Source organism: Myxocyprinus asiaticus, chromosome 33, assembly GCF_019703515.2.
Source record: "Myxocyprinus asiaticus isolate MX2 ecotype Aquarium Trade chromosome 33, UBuf_Myxa_2, whole genome shotgun sequence".
Lineage (NCBI taxonomy): Eukaryota > Metazoa > Chordata > Actinopteri > Cypriniformes > Catostomidae > Myxocyprinus > Myxocyprinus asiaticus.
Genome location: NC_059376.1, coordinates 8370637 through 8388014, shown reverse-complemented (window position 1 = coordinate 8388014; position 17378 = coordinate 8370637). Strand labels below are relative to the sequence as shown.

Sequence of the window (17378 nt, the reverse complement as noted above, 5' to 3'; positions counted from 1 at the left end):
TCATCTTTACTGTAATGTGGAAAAATCTAATTCTCTTTACTGTAATGCAGGAAAAAATAACTATATTATATATTTGTAAAAATAATTATACTTATAATTGTAAATATACCATATATACACCGATCAGCCACAACATTTAAACCACCTACCTAATATCGTGTATGTCCCCCTCGTGCCGCCAAAACAGCGCCAGCCTGTATCCCAGAATAGCATTCTGAGATGATATTCTTCTCACCACAATTGTACAGAGTGGTTATTTGAGTTACTGTAGACTTTGTCAGTTCGAACCAATCTGTCCATTCTCTCATCAACAAGTAAATTCTAGAGACTGTTGTGCGTGAAAATCCCAGGAGATCAGCATTTACAGAAATACTCAAACCAGCCCATCTGGCACTAACAATCAATCTAATCAGCCAATCGTGTGGCAGCAGTGCAGTGCATAAAATCATGCAGATACAGGTCAGGAGCTTCAGTTAATGTTCACATCAACCATCAGAATGGGGAAAAAATGTGATCTTAGTGATTTGGACCGTGGCATGATTGTTGGTGCCAGATGGGCTGGTTTGAGTATTTCTGTAACTGCTGATCTCCTGGGATTTTCACGCACAACTGTCTCTAGAATTTACTCCGAATGGTGCCAAAAACAAAAAAACATCCACTGAGTGGCAGTTCTGTGGATGGAAATGCCTTGTTGATGAGAGAGGTCAACAGAGAATGGCCAGACTGGTTTGAACTGACAAAGTATACGGTAACTCAGATAACCGCTCTGTACAATTGTGGTGAGAAGAATATTGTCTCAGAATGCTATTCTGAGATGCGGGTTGGTGCTGTTTTGGCGGCACGAGGGGGACTTACAAAATATTAGGCAGGTGGTTTTTAATGTTGTGGCTGATCCGTGTATATATTTATTTTAACATTAAATTATGTAATGAGAATGAGATTGTTTGTGAAAATACTTAGTTGTCCTAAAATTAGGCTTCATTTCGTTTTGTATGGAAATTAAAATATCTTATTTTTCGATTTTTCAGGTGAAATATGAAAAAAGAAAAACATTTCTTTTTGAGAGTTTCATTTTAGCCATTACTTTCTCTTATAAACTTGCTATTATTAATCCTATTCACTTAAAATTATAAGAAGAAAGACATGTTTATGACATGTTTATTTCATGTTATGTGTTTCATTACATTGAGCCAGAGCCCATGACGGACAAATACTCCTGAGGTCTTTCTTAAGAGAACATTCCCAAAGCTGTTGCACTGCAGGTGTCAGGCATGCAAGCTTGCAAATGACGACAATGTCATGTTGTACAGACATATCAAAGATAAAAGAATATATAATGTCTATATGTACATGGCATTTTCATATTTGGATATGTGGAACATCTTCATTTATTTCTTTTGAGATATATCTGCATAGAGTATACTTAAATTTACAGTTTGTTTACTGCCAAGTACTTTGTTTTACATTATTTTGTCTTGTCCATAGTTTGTGCAACAGATGCATCGGTAGAGTATTGTATAATGTTACATTTATGTAAAGGTTTTCTATGTTGTCCACCTGGTATTTTTTCTTTTTCCTTTCCCTCATCTTTTCTTTTGTCTTTTCCTCTTCCTCCCCTCTGTGCTGGTTTAATGTGGCTAACCTATGCAATCTGACTGTAGTGCTTTATATTACTCTTAGAAATGCACCTAGTGGTGTGACTAAAGTAATCTTGTGTTGTGCATAATCTTTCTTGTATTGCAGTGTGTATGATTTACAGTCTATGTCAGGAGGTACTGTAATGATGATGACCAATCTAGACAAAAAAAAAAAAAAAAAAAAAATGGTCTCCATACTGGAATGCTGTCAGTTCATATACATTTTTGTAAACATTTTATCATGCAGTGTGTTCCTTTTTATATTTTAACAATTATGAAAAGGAGAATATTAAATAAAAGTGTAGATATAAACTGATATTTAGCTGTGTTTTAGTGTGTTAATGGATATCAGGCATGAAACGGTCAGATTTGCAAACTGTGAAATTGAAAAACTGTGGTGTCAAAAATGTCAACGCATTTTTTTTAAATATATATATATATTCGCAGTTAGTGACTAAGCATCTTGCATACTAATTTTTGCTTCTAAACCCTTTCACACAAATAGTTCTGCTCATATTTTTGAATACCCTTGCAGAATCTGCATTGCAAGACATTTATAATTTTTAACATTTGTTTATTTTTTCACTCTTTTCCTTTTCTTGAGCAAATACAAGCATTCTGTTTGACAGAAAGTCAAACTGTAACACCAGTACACACATGCAATTTCATGGTCTGTTTCATTTACTCAGTCAATCATAGGTGCTAAAATATGTTATTAAAAATATTTTAAAAAAATATTAAAATATGAAACATTAAAAATCCAGTACAAAACAGGAACATTAAGGCCACAAGGCATATTGTATATTGAATGGAGGAAAGCTTTAGGGTACATCCCTTTACTCATGTATTGCAATCCATACTTCTTGCTCCCCCAGTGAATGGTATATATGCAAACAAAAGCACGCTACACAGATAATAGACACAGTTACATAATGGTAAACCTATATGGGTTTTTCAGTGGCTGATGCTGAAACTGATATCTAGAGAACTAAGACTGATATCTTTATTGAAACAAACACTTATGTTACATAATATTTACTCAAAAGTCAAAAAAAAATTTTTTAAACAAATGTTGTTTATCCATTGTCAAGACTGTTGCTAGATTTTGAAACAGACACAAGGAAAGTGAACACATTATTGGCAGAAGCTGATAACCTCAAAATGTCTAAATATTGGCCAGTTAATTGGCCCGGCCAATATATTGGCCTATAAATATAATACAGTTATAGCACAATATATGTACAGTTGAACCATTAGTTTAGATTTTTACCTGTCCTGCACACATTTTCACCAAACCCACCAAAATTATTTACATTTAATTTATTTATCAAATTATATACACTACCGGTCAAAAGTTTTGAAACACTTGACCAAAATGTTTCTCATGATCTTAAAAATCTTTTGATCTGATGGCGTATGCTTAAATGTTTGAAATTATTTTTGTTGACAAAAATATAATTGCGCCACCATATTAATTTATTTCATTATAAATCTAAAATTTAATTAAAAAAAAAAACACGATTTTGAAATTGATGACTTGGACCAAATAATAAAGAAAAGCAGCCAATAAGTGCCCAACATAGATGGGAACTCCTTCAATACTGTTTAAAAATCATCCCAGGGTGATACCTCAAGAAGTTGGTTGAGAAAATGTCAAGAGTACATATCTGCAAATTCTAGGCAAAGGGTGACTACTTTGAAGATGCTAAAATATAACACAGTTTTGATTTATTTGGGATTTTGTTTAGTCACAACATAATTCTCATAGTTCCATTTATGTTATTCCATAGTTTTAATGAATTTACTATTATTCTAAAATGTGGAAAAAAAAATTATAATAAAGAATGGGTAAGTGTTTCAAAACTTTTGACCGGTAGTGTATGTATTTTTATGCAATAATAGCTAGAAATGTCAGACAGCTATTTGGTGACATACTGCACCTTATGATACGTATCGTAATACATATGTCACAATTCATCACAAAAACATAATGTTATTGCGATTGAGAGAGACCTAGCATGTCCGTGAGAGAAAGAGAGCATCTGGGGGTTCAGTTTCAATCTCTCTCGCTCATCATAAAACAGATTCTGACCGCACTCAGAAACGAGTTTTTGTTTATTAAGACAACCTACTTAACATTATTTTTTTTCTCTCCAATTTGGAATGCCCAATTCCCAGTGCGCTCTAGGTCCTCGTGGTGGCATAGTGACTCGCCTCAATCCGGGTGGCGTATGACGAATCTCAGTTGCCTCTGCGTCTGAGACCGTCAATCTGCGAATATGATCACGTGGTTGAGTGCGTTACCGCAGAGAGGAGGGCAGCGGCATCTCTGACAAGGAACAGAGCAGGGAGGGTACCGGAGGAATTAGTTGCAATCTGGGCCCGCTCCATCGGAACCCTGGAACAGGTTAGATGTTTCGCCGGGGAGTACCGCTCACATCGTGGCACCCAGCGGACAAGAAACATGTTGCATCTAATTCCTCCAGTACCCTCCCTGCTCTGTTCCTTGTCAGAGATGCCGCTGCCCTCCCAGTTGATGAGGCTGCACACACATCAGGTGTGCCTCATCATCTGCTGCCCAAACAAGGCTCATAAAAGTTATGCCTTTCCTCTCTCTAGTTCACTCCCGATGTGAGCCTGGCTGAAGGATGGCCCTAAGAGGCAGGGCGACGATGACAAGAAGGAGGGGCGGGTCGTTCCACCACATCCCCCCCCCCCCACCGTCTCCCCCGAGCATGGCCACGGTGGCACCTTCTCCCATGCCCCTATCCGAACACTGAGTCTGAAGCCAGAGGTGCACAATCTTAAGCTGCACACAGGGGAATGCTACTTCCTCAACCAGGCCCTACAGTCAGAGTGGGCATATAGGGGATACCTCTCTGGGCCAGCTCACCCCCTCACTCGCACCTGGGTGGGGAACAGAGAAAACACGGGTTAAACATGACCACCTCAACCAACCACAGGGTAAATGCTTATTAAGTGCCACTTACCCTTTTGGTTGGGAGGCTGTCCCTGTGGATTCTCCATCCCACTCCAGGCTTTTCATCTAACCAGCGCCAGGGTTCAGAGTGCGTGGGCGTGCATCTAATCCAGCCTGTACCCTCCTCGCTCTGCTCCAGGACATGCAAGGATGCCAGTGTGTGCTCAACTCACATGAAGTGTGCCTCATCATCTGCTGCCCAAATGAGGTTCATTAAAGTTACGTCTCTCCTCTCTCCAGCCCACTCCCATTGTGAGCCTGTCTGAAGGACAGCCTAAAGAGGTGACGAGAGGGAGGGGTGTGTCGTTCCGCTACAGGGAGACTTGTTAGTGTTTAATGTTTTCTTTTGTTGAGATTTAGAAGATTTTCTGTAATGTTGTAGTTTTGTAGTTTTCATCATGGTGAAGAGTGGAGTTTGAGCCCATGTTGAGGACCAATGCGTTTTGAGTATTCTACATATTGTTTTATTCATTGAGCAACTGCTCTGCTTACCATAGCATAGTGACCAAGCTGCAATGGCGCAATGGACTTCTGGTGGTGAAGAATTTCCTCACACTGATTTCACCTCGAGTTCAAGTTCGGTGAACTTTGACAGGCGAAATCGCTGCATTGACCAATAGGAAGTTGCTTGGTTTGGCAGTGACCTCTGTGTGGGCAGTGCTTCGTACTACACTGAATATCCACAATGGACAAGGTTATAATTTTAGCGTCACTGAGTGTTTAACTCAGCACTTTTTAACTTATCAAGTATAGATGCACTGAGTATAAGTGCATCTCAAGTGCAGCATTAAAAAAGGCTGTTTGACAATTATATTTTTGCTGGTTTCACACTCAGCATCCGTCCACGCCATCTTCGCCCACGGAATTTCGCCGTTAAAAGGTATGTGTGACCGCGCCTTTAGGTTTGTGTTTAGGGGTTAAACTTAGGAAAAATCGTAACAACATTGTTCATTGGTTCCTTTTGCTCTCTATGGGAGTAAAAGTCCAGAGCCAACTCGTACGATTTCTTACAATTTCATTATCTCGTACTGTTATTGCAATTTGTCTTTAGAGCGGGTTGGGACAGCTCACTGTAAACTAGCCTTCATTCTGTCACATATTTGCAACAATGTCACTAATTCTCAATTATCTTCTTCATTTTCCTCTTTTGTAGAAGCCAACAGTAAAAGTGATGGGTGTAGAACACTTTTAGAGGCTGGTGATGTTGAGAACCCTGCTGAGGCCTGTCTTCATTCCAGTGATGAAGATGAAGATGTCAATAAAGATGGACTAAGGTCACCGGCGAGTGGCGAAGAAACTCCCAGTCTGGACTGCAGTGGTTCCAGACCTTTACTTCAAGACTCAGATGAGGATGAAGCCCAAAGTAACCTCCAGATGTCTTTAGAATCTGTTCCACAATCCTCTCTGGTTATGCAACAGAACTCAGTACCTGCTCATGCTCAAAACTACTCGCCTCAACTCCCTTTACAAGTCCAACATCCCATCACGGATCCAAATCTCGACGTCTTCTCCAAAGCTCCATTTCGAATCGGACAAGAAACAGATAGTGATGGAGATGTGTTCGCCAATGCTCCTTTTCCTCACCTCCCGACTCACTCTCAGCAGCCTGACGTTTTCCTCCAAGCCCCATTTGGTAGGAAGAAGGAAACTTCTGGAAAGGTTTACACCCTTCCAGTGGCCCAGCCTCGATTTGTACACACCCATCCGGGTTCTTCCCATCCGGTCAGCCTCGACCAGAGCATCCTTGGCCAGGTGACCCCTCTGCCCTTTCGACCCCAGGCACTCTCGAAGTATTCCAGACACTATGAAGGACCCGTGACCACAGACCCTGATGTGTCCGATCTGACGTCTGATGTCACTTCCAGTGACCCGTTTGTCTCGGCACCTTTTCACCTTAAAGGCCGAATTGATAAACACTGAGAATATAGCTTCTGTAAAACCACACAATCAACTACACACTGAAAAATTTCAGCTTAACACATGATACCTTTATTTGCTCTGATAAAATGCTGTATAATGAGTAGGCCTTCAATATTTTAAGGAATAAAGCACATTTATGGCCTCTGGCTGTATATCTCTGGGTATAGTTTGAATTGTGTGACATCTTATGCTACCTCAGCTCATTCTTATGCTGTCAAGATTCACTTCTGTCCTGCATATCTGCTATTGTACCACAGCTTGGTTCGCAGCAATTGCGCTGACTAAATATTCCCCTAATTACCATGTTTTTGCATAAAAGCCAACAAAAGCAAGCAAAATAAGCTGTGCATATGGACATATTGTATAAGCAACACCCTAGTGCACAGTGCATTTTTTGAAGTTGAGTGCACTAAATAGTATTTAGTGTTTAAAATCAACTAATCATGTTTAGCTCATTACTATTAAGGACATATTATACAGCTGGACTTAAATCCAATGGATGCTGGATTATTTTGCGCAGAGACAGTAGTAGTATGTTCGAGTCCAATGCTATATTTGTCTAGCATTTAGTACAGAGTGCACATTCCCTTTATAGATGTTAAAACATGAGCAGCCCAAGTAGCAAGACCCTGATAAAAGCTGCAGTATATGCACAAAAATCTATGCACAACTTCAGTTTAATCCTAGAACGCATATGTAACTTCACCCCCCTAAAATGCATATGTGGGTCAAAAAAGACCCAGGCGAAATCTAGATGCTTCTTCTTTATAAAACTTCTTTTTAAATAGTTGATATATCTTTTACTCAATTCTGATTGTTTTAGATAGATTGAAAATGGCGTAGGAGTTTTGTGTGACAGTGTAAAAAAGGCTGTATTACAGAAATATAGGCAATTTCCATGTTTGGTGGTAAAATATAAAATGTCTCAACAACTCTACCAACACAAACACATACAGTACATATAAGTACAATGGACTAAGATAAAATGTTTTATAAACTTGTAAAATTACAACCATATGTACTCAATATTGCTGTATGACACTACATTTCTATGCTGCTTATACTGCAGCTTCAGTGTATTTGTTGTTGGGAGTGGTAAGGCATACAGAATAAAGAAAATTTGCAGGTACAATAACGCTAAGAAGCAGTTCAGGAGCTATTACCATTGTGCCCTTGACGTGAACTAGGCATCTAACCTCAGGTTGATTCATGTCGACTCTCCTTATAATAGGTACAGTATAATGTCATGAATGTTGTATAAAAGTATTGGCTGACTGACAACTTTCTATACTTGCATCCTACACATGTATTAAATATTAACATGAGCATGGTATTCAACAGATTTTTTTTCAGTTACTTAACTGGTTGGAAATAAAAACAGTGTGTTAACAAAATAATACCAGTGTTAAATGCATTGAACACCATAGTAAACACAAATGCATTCTAGGGGTACAGATTCAAATTGTCTTATAATGTAAAAAAAGTCAGTTCACATGATCAAAGACACCTTCATTGAGGAATACCTGGAGTGGCAGATCATAAGACTACCATCTTAAAAACTAGTCTCTGGGTTATTTTTGACTCACATATGCATTCTAGGCTTAAATCTGTAAAAACTTGCCTTGTTTTGCCACATAGATTTTCCCATTTTATTTGTACATCTACAATATCTGTCTAGCTCTGTCTCTCTCCTCCAGCCCCAGATCTCTACAAATGTGTCTGTAGGAATTGGGGCATTAAGGTGCATTACAGTACAGTATATTTACACTTCTTCAATATGACACGAAGAATAATGGGGTATAGTTTATATTAAATGGGCTGCAGCTGAGGTGTATCCACGTTGCTCTTGATGGAAAGGAGTTTTATACGTGTGTGAGATTGGGGATTTTTCATGTTTTTTATGTTTAATGTTGAAATAACCTTGTTTGTGGTTGGTTGTGGAATGAATTTGAAAGCACTTGTCTTTTGAAATATTTGAGTTGTGCAAAGCACTCACAGGTGAAAAAGGTTGACATCATTATATAAATAATTCTCATATATAATAAATGATAATTATTGTTTATAAAGTGTCATTGTGTTGATTTGTAATTGTAGCAAACAAAAATGCACATGATATTAATGTAGCTATATGTTGGCCTGTACTTTACTAGGCATGCATGTCCACGCAAACAGGTTATTCCTTATAATTGGTGACCTTTCGGCTTTGAAACTTTAAAAAAAAAAAAAGAAACGTTCATAGGTATCTTTGTGTTTCATCATTAAAGAGGCGTGAAGATTTTATAAAATTGTACATTATTAAATCATACAGGTCAAGCTAAATGATAACCATTTCTGGGGCATCCATTGGGTTAGGTGGGCTGCATCAGGGTGGACAATAACAGGGTTGACATTCAGTGGGTAAAATTAACCACTATATGGTCTGTGAAAGATATCCAGTTAACATATTTTGAAACATATAGTGATGATTTTAGTTCTGTTAACATGAATATTTAGAAATGACAAATTACATTATTTTTCCTATATCTTTCCATAACAGGGTAAAAATGTTATGCTTGACCACATATGACTAACATAAAAAAAGAATAATGGAACATACAAAATAATACATGCTATTGAGAGAATGTAAAACAACACAAACTTCTAAGTTTTTCCACTATACAATTAATTATTTAGCACTTATTTTGTCAATGATGTTTAAGATGCAGCTTTGGGGACATGAGGAAATGACACTAGTGCAATAAATGTTAATTGTTTCAATGGACTTGTAGGCCCACATCGGAGTGTTACATTACTTTTATTCCCTTTAACAAGCCTATTACAGTTGTAATCAGTTGAAATTAAACTTTATAAATACCAAAACTCTTACTGGGGACTTAAAGTCACCAAATTGTAGGAATAACCCTAATATGTTAATTAAAGGGAAACAAACTTTTAAATATTAGAGTTGTTAAAACAAGGTTTAAAATACACTCCTATTTATGTTTATTTCTTTATGCCATTTATCGGTTATAATAACACTGTACGTTTGAATATCTTCAATGAAAATGAACGATAGTGTCCATTTATACAGCTATAGTGCTGATTTAAAACAGCGGCACTTGAATGCGCAATCTCGTTATTGTGTCGCAGGTGATTGAGTCATAAGTGTCCCAGTGTTCAGTGGATGAACACCCTTGCCAGTGCAAGAATTTGTGTTCATGATATACTGATTCACAGGGCGCTAGGGAGCTGATTGAGACCCAGTGTCTTCCTCCACTGAAATCGAAGCGTTTCGAAAACTCTCTCCATTACCACATACTTTGGAAAACGTTGATGTTAGGAAACTGAAAACAGAGTTTTCAAACGGATTTAGTCCTTATTCACAGTAGCACCATCTCTAACTTTTAACAGGAATGCAAATGAGGCTGTGAGGGATATGACTTACCATCTCTACTGCATGCACGGTATAGCTGTATAAAGCTCCTATAACCCATCTGATTTTCCACAACTCATGTTGTCTAGAGTTTTTTTTGTCAACTGAATGTTCTTGGAAAGATATTTCTTCAATGTTTTGTCCGCGGAATGATCCAAAAACACTTTAAACTGCTGCACAGCCCATTGAAGAGACTGTAAGCATATCCCTCACAGCCTTGTTGTCATTCACATTAAAAATCAAAGATGGCGCTACTGTGATTAAAGTCTATTAGTGTGAATGTGGGCCTGCTCCCTGTTGCATAAAGCACCTTATGTGTAATTTACCCTTAAGATCACCCAAAATTTTCCTTTAAACTTAAGGGTGTTGCAAAAAAATAACCCTTAAGTGTTACTTAATGAAGGGATTGTGCGTTCCTGGTGTAACTCGGGCAGTTTTGTTGCCATCCTGTACCAGTCCCGCAGGTGTGATATTCGGATGCACCGATCCTGTGCAGGTGTTGTTACATGTGGTCTGCCACTGCGAGGACATTCAGCTGTCCTTCCTGTCTCCCTGTAGAGCTGTCTTAGGCATCTCACAGTACAGATATTGCAATTTATTGCCCTTGCCACATCTGCAGTCCTCATGCCTCCATGCAGCATGCCTAAGGCACGTTCACGGAGATGAGCAGGGACCCTGGGCATCTTTCTTTTGGTGTTTTTCAGAGTCAGTAGTAAGGTCTTTTTAGTGTCCTAAGTTTTTATAACTGTGACCTTAATTGCCTACCGTCTGTAAGCTGTTAGTGACTTAACGACCGTTCCACAGGTGCATGTTCATTAATTGTTTATGGATAAGCAAGGAAAACATTGTTTAAACCCTTTACAATAAAGATCTGTAAAGTTATTTGGATTTTTACAAAATTATCTTTAAAATACAGTGTCCTGAAAAAGGGACGTTTCTTTTTTTACTGAGTTTACAACCAATTGAAGAGTATACTGTGCCGAGGCAAATTTTTCGCTATAGGGAAAACCCAGTTTAGACCATTTAAGCAATGTAAACTGTTGCAGTTGTTGTTGGATTACATATTTGACAGTCAAGCAATATGAGAAATCGCTAACAAGCTGGAGGGCGATCTAATAGGAACACACACAAACCAGAAGTGTGCCCAGTATTATCTGCATCTTTATAAACTGTATGAATGGATGCATTAAAATCATACTACAAGTTCAAGTTTGCGATATATCGCAAATTTGTATAGGCCTATATATCCTACACCCCTACTGACCACCACTAATATTCTTAATTTGGGATGGCAAGCAGTTCTCTGCTCAGTTATGCACCTTAACATCTTGCACCTCTAATCCACCCCTACCTGGCACAGTCTTTCAAAGGTGTCTTTCTCAAAACAGCACTTGCTGGCTGGCTGGGGAAAACGGCTACTGGAAACCAGGTAGTTGAGCCAGAACCCCTTTACCAAGGGTGAGCCTACAAGGTTAGCAAAACAAAGCATAACATGGCGGTGGAAACCAGAGGCCGTTCTTTTTAAATTGATGTCAGTGGAGGAAATGCTTTAGTACGCTGGCTGAATAAACTGCTTTTATGAGGAAACAGCTCATCACTTAATGAATTGTTTGTGAATTTAATTGTGTGGAGTTTACTATGATAAAATTGCTGTTATATGAGAGAAGACACGGGCAATTTTGCAACAGGTAGATGTCAGTTTACGGCTCTCCACATTCATTTGTATGCTATCCGCAAACGGTGACTTACTGTCATAACACTCTAGTTGAATGTTACCAGAGATACTCTTTTATATATTGAGGTAACAACCTCCGCGGTTCTATCATAGGAGCGAGCGTAACGAACAACGAGCGTGTCACGTCAATAAGTCACCGTTTGCGGATACCATACAAATGAGTGGGGAGAGCCATAAAGTGACATCTACCTGTCGGAAAGTCGTCCGTCACTTCTCTTATAAAACAGCTATTTATTTTAGTAAACTCCATACATAGTTCATTCTAAAATGATTGTTTAGTGTAAAACATGTTGGAGATTAGTGGACAGGTAGTCAATTAATTAAGTGATGAGCTGTTTCCTCACAAAAGCAGTTTATTCAGCACACTGAGGCATCTCCACCATAGACCGGCTTCTTGTCTCCTCGATAGTGTATCACCCATAGAAAGTCTATGGGAGCGCCGTGTTATGCTATTTTAGGCTAAGCTTGTAGGCTCCATACTAGAAGGGTTCTGCTGTTACGCTCCTTAATTAGGTTAAGAGGTTGTAATATAAGCATAGAAGATCTCTGGTAAAAATTCGGAGGTTGTTCTCTCAGTATAAAAATATGGGGAGAGCTTTAAACCGACACCTACCTGCTGCAAAATTGTCAGCGACTTCTCTTATAAAACAACAATTTTATTAATCTATACACAGTTCACTCTAAAAGGATTGTTTAGTGTAAAACACATGGGCTTTATTTTGAAATGTTGCCTACCCCTGGTGGGATTTGGAAAGAGAAAACTTCTGTTTTGCATCTAATGAAAACTAAAGTTTTTATTAGTAAGATTACAATTGTAGAGCTCTGTAACTGGAATATTTACTAGTACAAATTTATTGGGAGAGCTTTGTAATTAATGTTTTACTGATAAGAATCGAATTGCAGAGATTTTTGAGTGGAATTTTTACTTGTAAAAATTAGTTTTACTGTAATTCAATTACAGAGCTCTGCAATTGCATTCTTACTAGTAAAAATGCAAAAAGAGAACTCTGTAAATGGAATTCTTACTAGTAAGAAATTCAATAACAGAGCTCTATAATTGGATTTGTAACTAGTAGAAAATGTATTGTAGAGCACTCTAATTGAAATATTACTAGTAAATATTACAACGAGCAAAGTCCCATACACACTTCCAGCGACAAAGCGACACGATCGTATTCATTTTCAATGAGCGTTGGCGACACGAGCGACAGCGATCTCTGGCGACTAGATGTGACCGTGGCGAGCTACACAACAAAGTTGAGAAAAGTTTAATTATATGCAAATGAGGAGTGACTTTCGGGAGCGACAACCAATAGGAGTGAAGACGGTGTTCACTGGAGTTCACGTCACCCAGCTCCAGGCAAGAGAGAGGAGAAAGGAAAGTTTCTGGGAGAGATTTCACTGTTCTATATGTTTTGTCTGTGCATGGATATAATAGAAAAAATATGCGTTGAATGGAAAATGACGGCAGTCTGACTGAGTTTGAGTTGTACATTGATAGTTTGTTCATCTTGTTAATGATCTGATGCAATGAGCACTGCTGCAGCATATTAAAACACTCTCCCCTGAAGAATGTTCATTTTAAGGGACAAGATTATTGATTATTTGTCAAATTAGAATGACGTTTTAGCAGGGATGGATTAAAGGGATAGTTCACCCAAAAATAAAAATGCTCGCATTATTTACTCACCCTCATGATATCCCAGGTGTGTATGACTTTCTTTCATCACCAGAACACATTTGAAGAAAATTTGAAAAATATCTGAGCTCAGTAGGTCCCTAAAATGCAAGTGAATGGAGATTTCTCATTTGAAGCTCCAAAAATCACAGACAGCAAGAATAAATGTCATCCATATGACACCAGCTGTTAAACTAATGTCTTCTAAAGTGACATGATCACTTTTGGTGCAAAAAAAATACTTCTTTTAACTCTAGATCATGCTTCCGGTCAGGAGCAGTACGCATGTATGACGTAAACGCATTGGTATTTGAAACTAGCGAGAATTGACGCACATGAGTTACAGCCGGAAGAGCAGCGCTGTTTACAAGTGAGAAGGAAGAACCATGTACAGTATCTTGGTTGGTTTTGGTTTAGATCTGTATTTCTCTATTCCTTTACTCACAATGGTGCCTTTGTGTGCTTATCCTGGATGCCTCAATCGAGTGGAGTATGTGAGGTTACATCTGTATCCATGGAAACGCGAATAGTCACACAAGAGACTGCTTGAACTCCACCCTCTCATGAAACTTACTGGAAGCGTTTGATTATAAATCAAATCAAATCAAATCCCTTTATTGTCACAACACCATATCCACGAGTGTACAGGTGTGATCTTGAGTGGATACTCACCAACTATGCAGTGTGGACAAATATCAGACCACAAAATACACAATACATGCATGTACAGTATGAACAATATTTACATATACAATATACACAGATATACACTTAGACATAGTACTAATGTATGGATAATATGCAACATACAGTGCATGAGAACTAATTTATAAATATGAATGTAAAAAATATACTGAATATGTAGAATAATGAGATACAGTTGAAGTCAGAAGTTTACATCCAACTTAGCCAATACATTTAAACTCAGTTTTTCACAATTCCTGACACTTAATCGTAGAAAACATTCCCTGTCTTAGGTCAGTTAGGATCACTACTTTATTTTAAGAATGTGAAATGTCAGAATAATTGTAGAGAGAATTACTTATTTCAGCTTTTATTTCCTTCATCACATTCCCAGTGGGTCAGAAGTTTACATGCACTTTGTTAGTATTTGGTATCATTGCCTTTAAATTGTTTAACTTGGGTCAAATGTTTTGGGTAGCCTTCCCCAAGCTTCTCTCAGTAAGTTGCTGGATTTTTGGCCCATTCCTCCAGACAGAACTGGTTTGTAGGCCCCCTTGCTCGCACACGCTTTTTCAGTTCTGCCCACTAATTTTCTATCGGATTGAGGTCAGGGCTTTGTGATGGCTACTCCAATACCTTGACTTTGTTGTCCTTAAGCCATTTAGCCACAACTTTGGAGGTATTTTTGGGGCCATTGTCTAATTGGAAGACCCATTTGTGACCAAGCTTTAACTTCCTGACTGATGTGTTGAGATGTTGCTTCAATATATCCACATAATTTTCCTTCCTCATGATGTGATCTATTTTGTGAAGTGCACCAGTCCCTCTTGCAGCAAAGCTCCCCCACAACATGATGCTGCCACCCCCATGCTTTACGGTTGGTATGGTGTTCTTCAGCTTGCAAGCCTCACCCTTTTTAACGATGATCATTATGGCCAAACAGTTAAATTTTTTTCCATCAGACCAGAGGACATTTCTCCAAAAAGTAAGATCTTTGTCCCCATGTGCACTTGCAAAAAGCAGTGGCTTCTTCCTTGCTGAGCAGCCTTTCAGGTTATGTCAATATAGGACTCGTTTTACTGTGGATATAGATACTTGTCTACCTGTTTCCTCCAGCATCCTCACAAGGTCCTTTGCTGTTGTTCTGGGATTGATTTGCACTTTTCACCCCAAACTACGTTCATCTCTAGGAGACAGAATGCGTCTCCTTCCAGAGCAGTATGATGGCATGGTGTTTATACTTGCGTACTATTGTTTGTACAGATGAACGTGGTACCTTCAGGCATTTGGAAATTGTTCCGAAGGATGAACCAGACATGTGGAGGTCCACATTTTTTTTCTGAGGTCTTGGCTGATTTATTTTGATTTTCCCATGATGTCAAGCAAAGAGGCTCTGAGTTTGAAGGTAGGCCTTAAAATACATCCACAGGTACATCTCCAATTGACTCCAGTTAGCCTATCAGAAGCTAATAGGCTAAATGCCTAAAGGCTTGACATAATTTTCTGGAATTTTCCAAGCTGCTTAAAGGCACAGTTAACTTAGTGTATGTAAACTTCTGACCCACTGGAATTATGATATAGACAATTAAAAGCGAAACAGTCTGATAGTGCAGTCTACAATGGAGTGTATGCCTGTACGGAGTGGTACATGAGACATACAGTACTGTGTAACATGATCAGTCTGAGACCAGTCTGAGACCAGTGTAACTGATAACTTATAAAGTGCAATGCATGGGAAGATGACGTGGGGTTATGCAGTGGTGATGTTATTAGTTTGAGTTCAGCAATTTGATGGCCTGCAGACAGAAGCTGTCCTGCAAGCCTGCTGGTGCGGGACCTGATGCTGCGATACCGTCTGCCTGAAGGTAGCAGCGAGAGCAGTTCATGGCTCGGGTGGCTGGAGTCTCTGATGATTCTCCGAGCTTTCCTCATAGACTGCCTGGTGTGGATGTCCTGGAGGGAGGGAAGCTCACCTCCAATGACATGTTGGGCACTTTGCACAACCCTCTGCGGAGCTTTGCGTTTGAGGGCAGATCAATTTCCGTACCAGGCTTTGACACAGCCAGTTAGAATTCTCTCCACAGTGGATGTGTAGAACGATCTGAGGATGTTGTTGCTCATACCAAACTTCCTCAGTCGCCTGAGGAAGAAGAGGTGCTGATGAGCCTTCTTCACCACTGCCTCAATGTGAACAGACCATGTGAGTTCCTCAGTGATATGAACACCGAGGAATTTAAAGCTGCTGACCCACTCAACTGGTGTTCTGTCGATGTTGATAGGGGTGTGCTCTCTGTCCTGTCTTCTGAAGTCCACCACAAGCTCCTTGGACTTTCTGACTTTGAGAGAGAGGTGGTTCTCCTGGCACCAGTGTGTCAGGGTGCGAACCTCCTCTCTGTAGGCTGTCTCATCATTGTCGGTGATCAGGCCCATCACCGTCGTGTCATCTGATAATTTCACAATGATGTTGGAGCTGTGTGTGGCCATGCAGTCATGTGTGTACAAGGAATACAGGAGGGGGCTGAGCCCTGTGGAGCACCAGTGTTGAGGGTCAGCGGAAAAGAGATGTTACTGCCCATTCTGACCACCTGGTGTCTGCCTGACAGGAAGTCCAGAATCCAGCTGCACAGGGAGCTGTTCAGGCCCAGAGCCTGGAGTCTCAGTTCAAGCTTGGAGGGCACAATGGTATTGAATGCTGAGCTGTAGTCCACAAACAGTGTTCTCACATAGGTGTTCCTTTTGTCCAGGTGGGAGAGAGCAGTGTGTAATATGTATGCTATGGCATCATCAGTGGAGCGGTTACTGCAGTAAGCAAACTGCAGTGGGTCCAGTGAGGCAGGCAGAGCAGATGTAATCTCTGATTAGCCTCTCAAAGAATTTGCTGATGATGGGGGTCAGAGCAACAGAGTCATTTAAGCAAGTGATTTTGGATTGCTTCGATACAGGCACAATGGTGGATTAGGGGCAGTGGTGGCTCAGCGGTTAAGGCTCTGGGTTACTGATCAAAAGGTCAGGGGTTCAAGCCCTAGCACCATCAAGATGCCACTGTTGGGCCCTTGAGCAAGGCCCTTGACCCTATCTGCTCCAGGGGTGCTGTATCATGTCTGACCCTGCACTCTGACCCCAGCTTAGCTGTTATATGTGAAAAAAAGAATTTCACTGTATATGTGCAAATGTGTGATAAATAAATATAATTATTAATTATAAAGCATGTGGGGACCACAGACAGCGAGAAGGAATGGTTAAACACCAGCCAGTTGGTTTACGCACACTCTGATGATGCTTCCTAGAATGCCATCTGGACCCGCGGCTTTGCGGATATTCACCCATTGGAA

General features: G+C 39.5%; 1 protein-coding gene across 6 annotated transcripts in view; it reads left to right on the top strand.

Moving 5' to 3' along the window:
• Positions 1-6691, top strand: part of LOC127424666 (AP2-associated protein kinase 1-like) — a 93545-nt gene extending 86854 nt beyond the window's left edge. For 5 of the 6 annotated variants that reach the window (XM_051670031.1, XM_051670030.1, XM_051670028.1 and 2 more), the window contains one exon: positions 5771-6691. In XM_051670031.1, coding sequence (XP_051525991.1) covers positions 5771-6537 — 767 coding nt within the window. In that variant the 3' untranslated portion in view covers positions 6538-6691. The remainder of the gene's footprint in view (positions 1-5770) is intronic. The other variant, XM_051670032.1, reaches the window with a different exon arrangement.
• The last annotated feature ends 10687 nt before the right edge of the window (positions 6692-17378 follow it).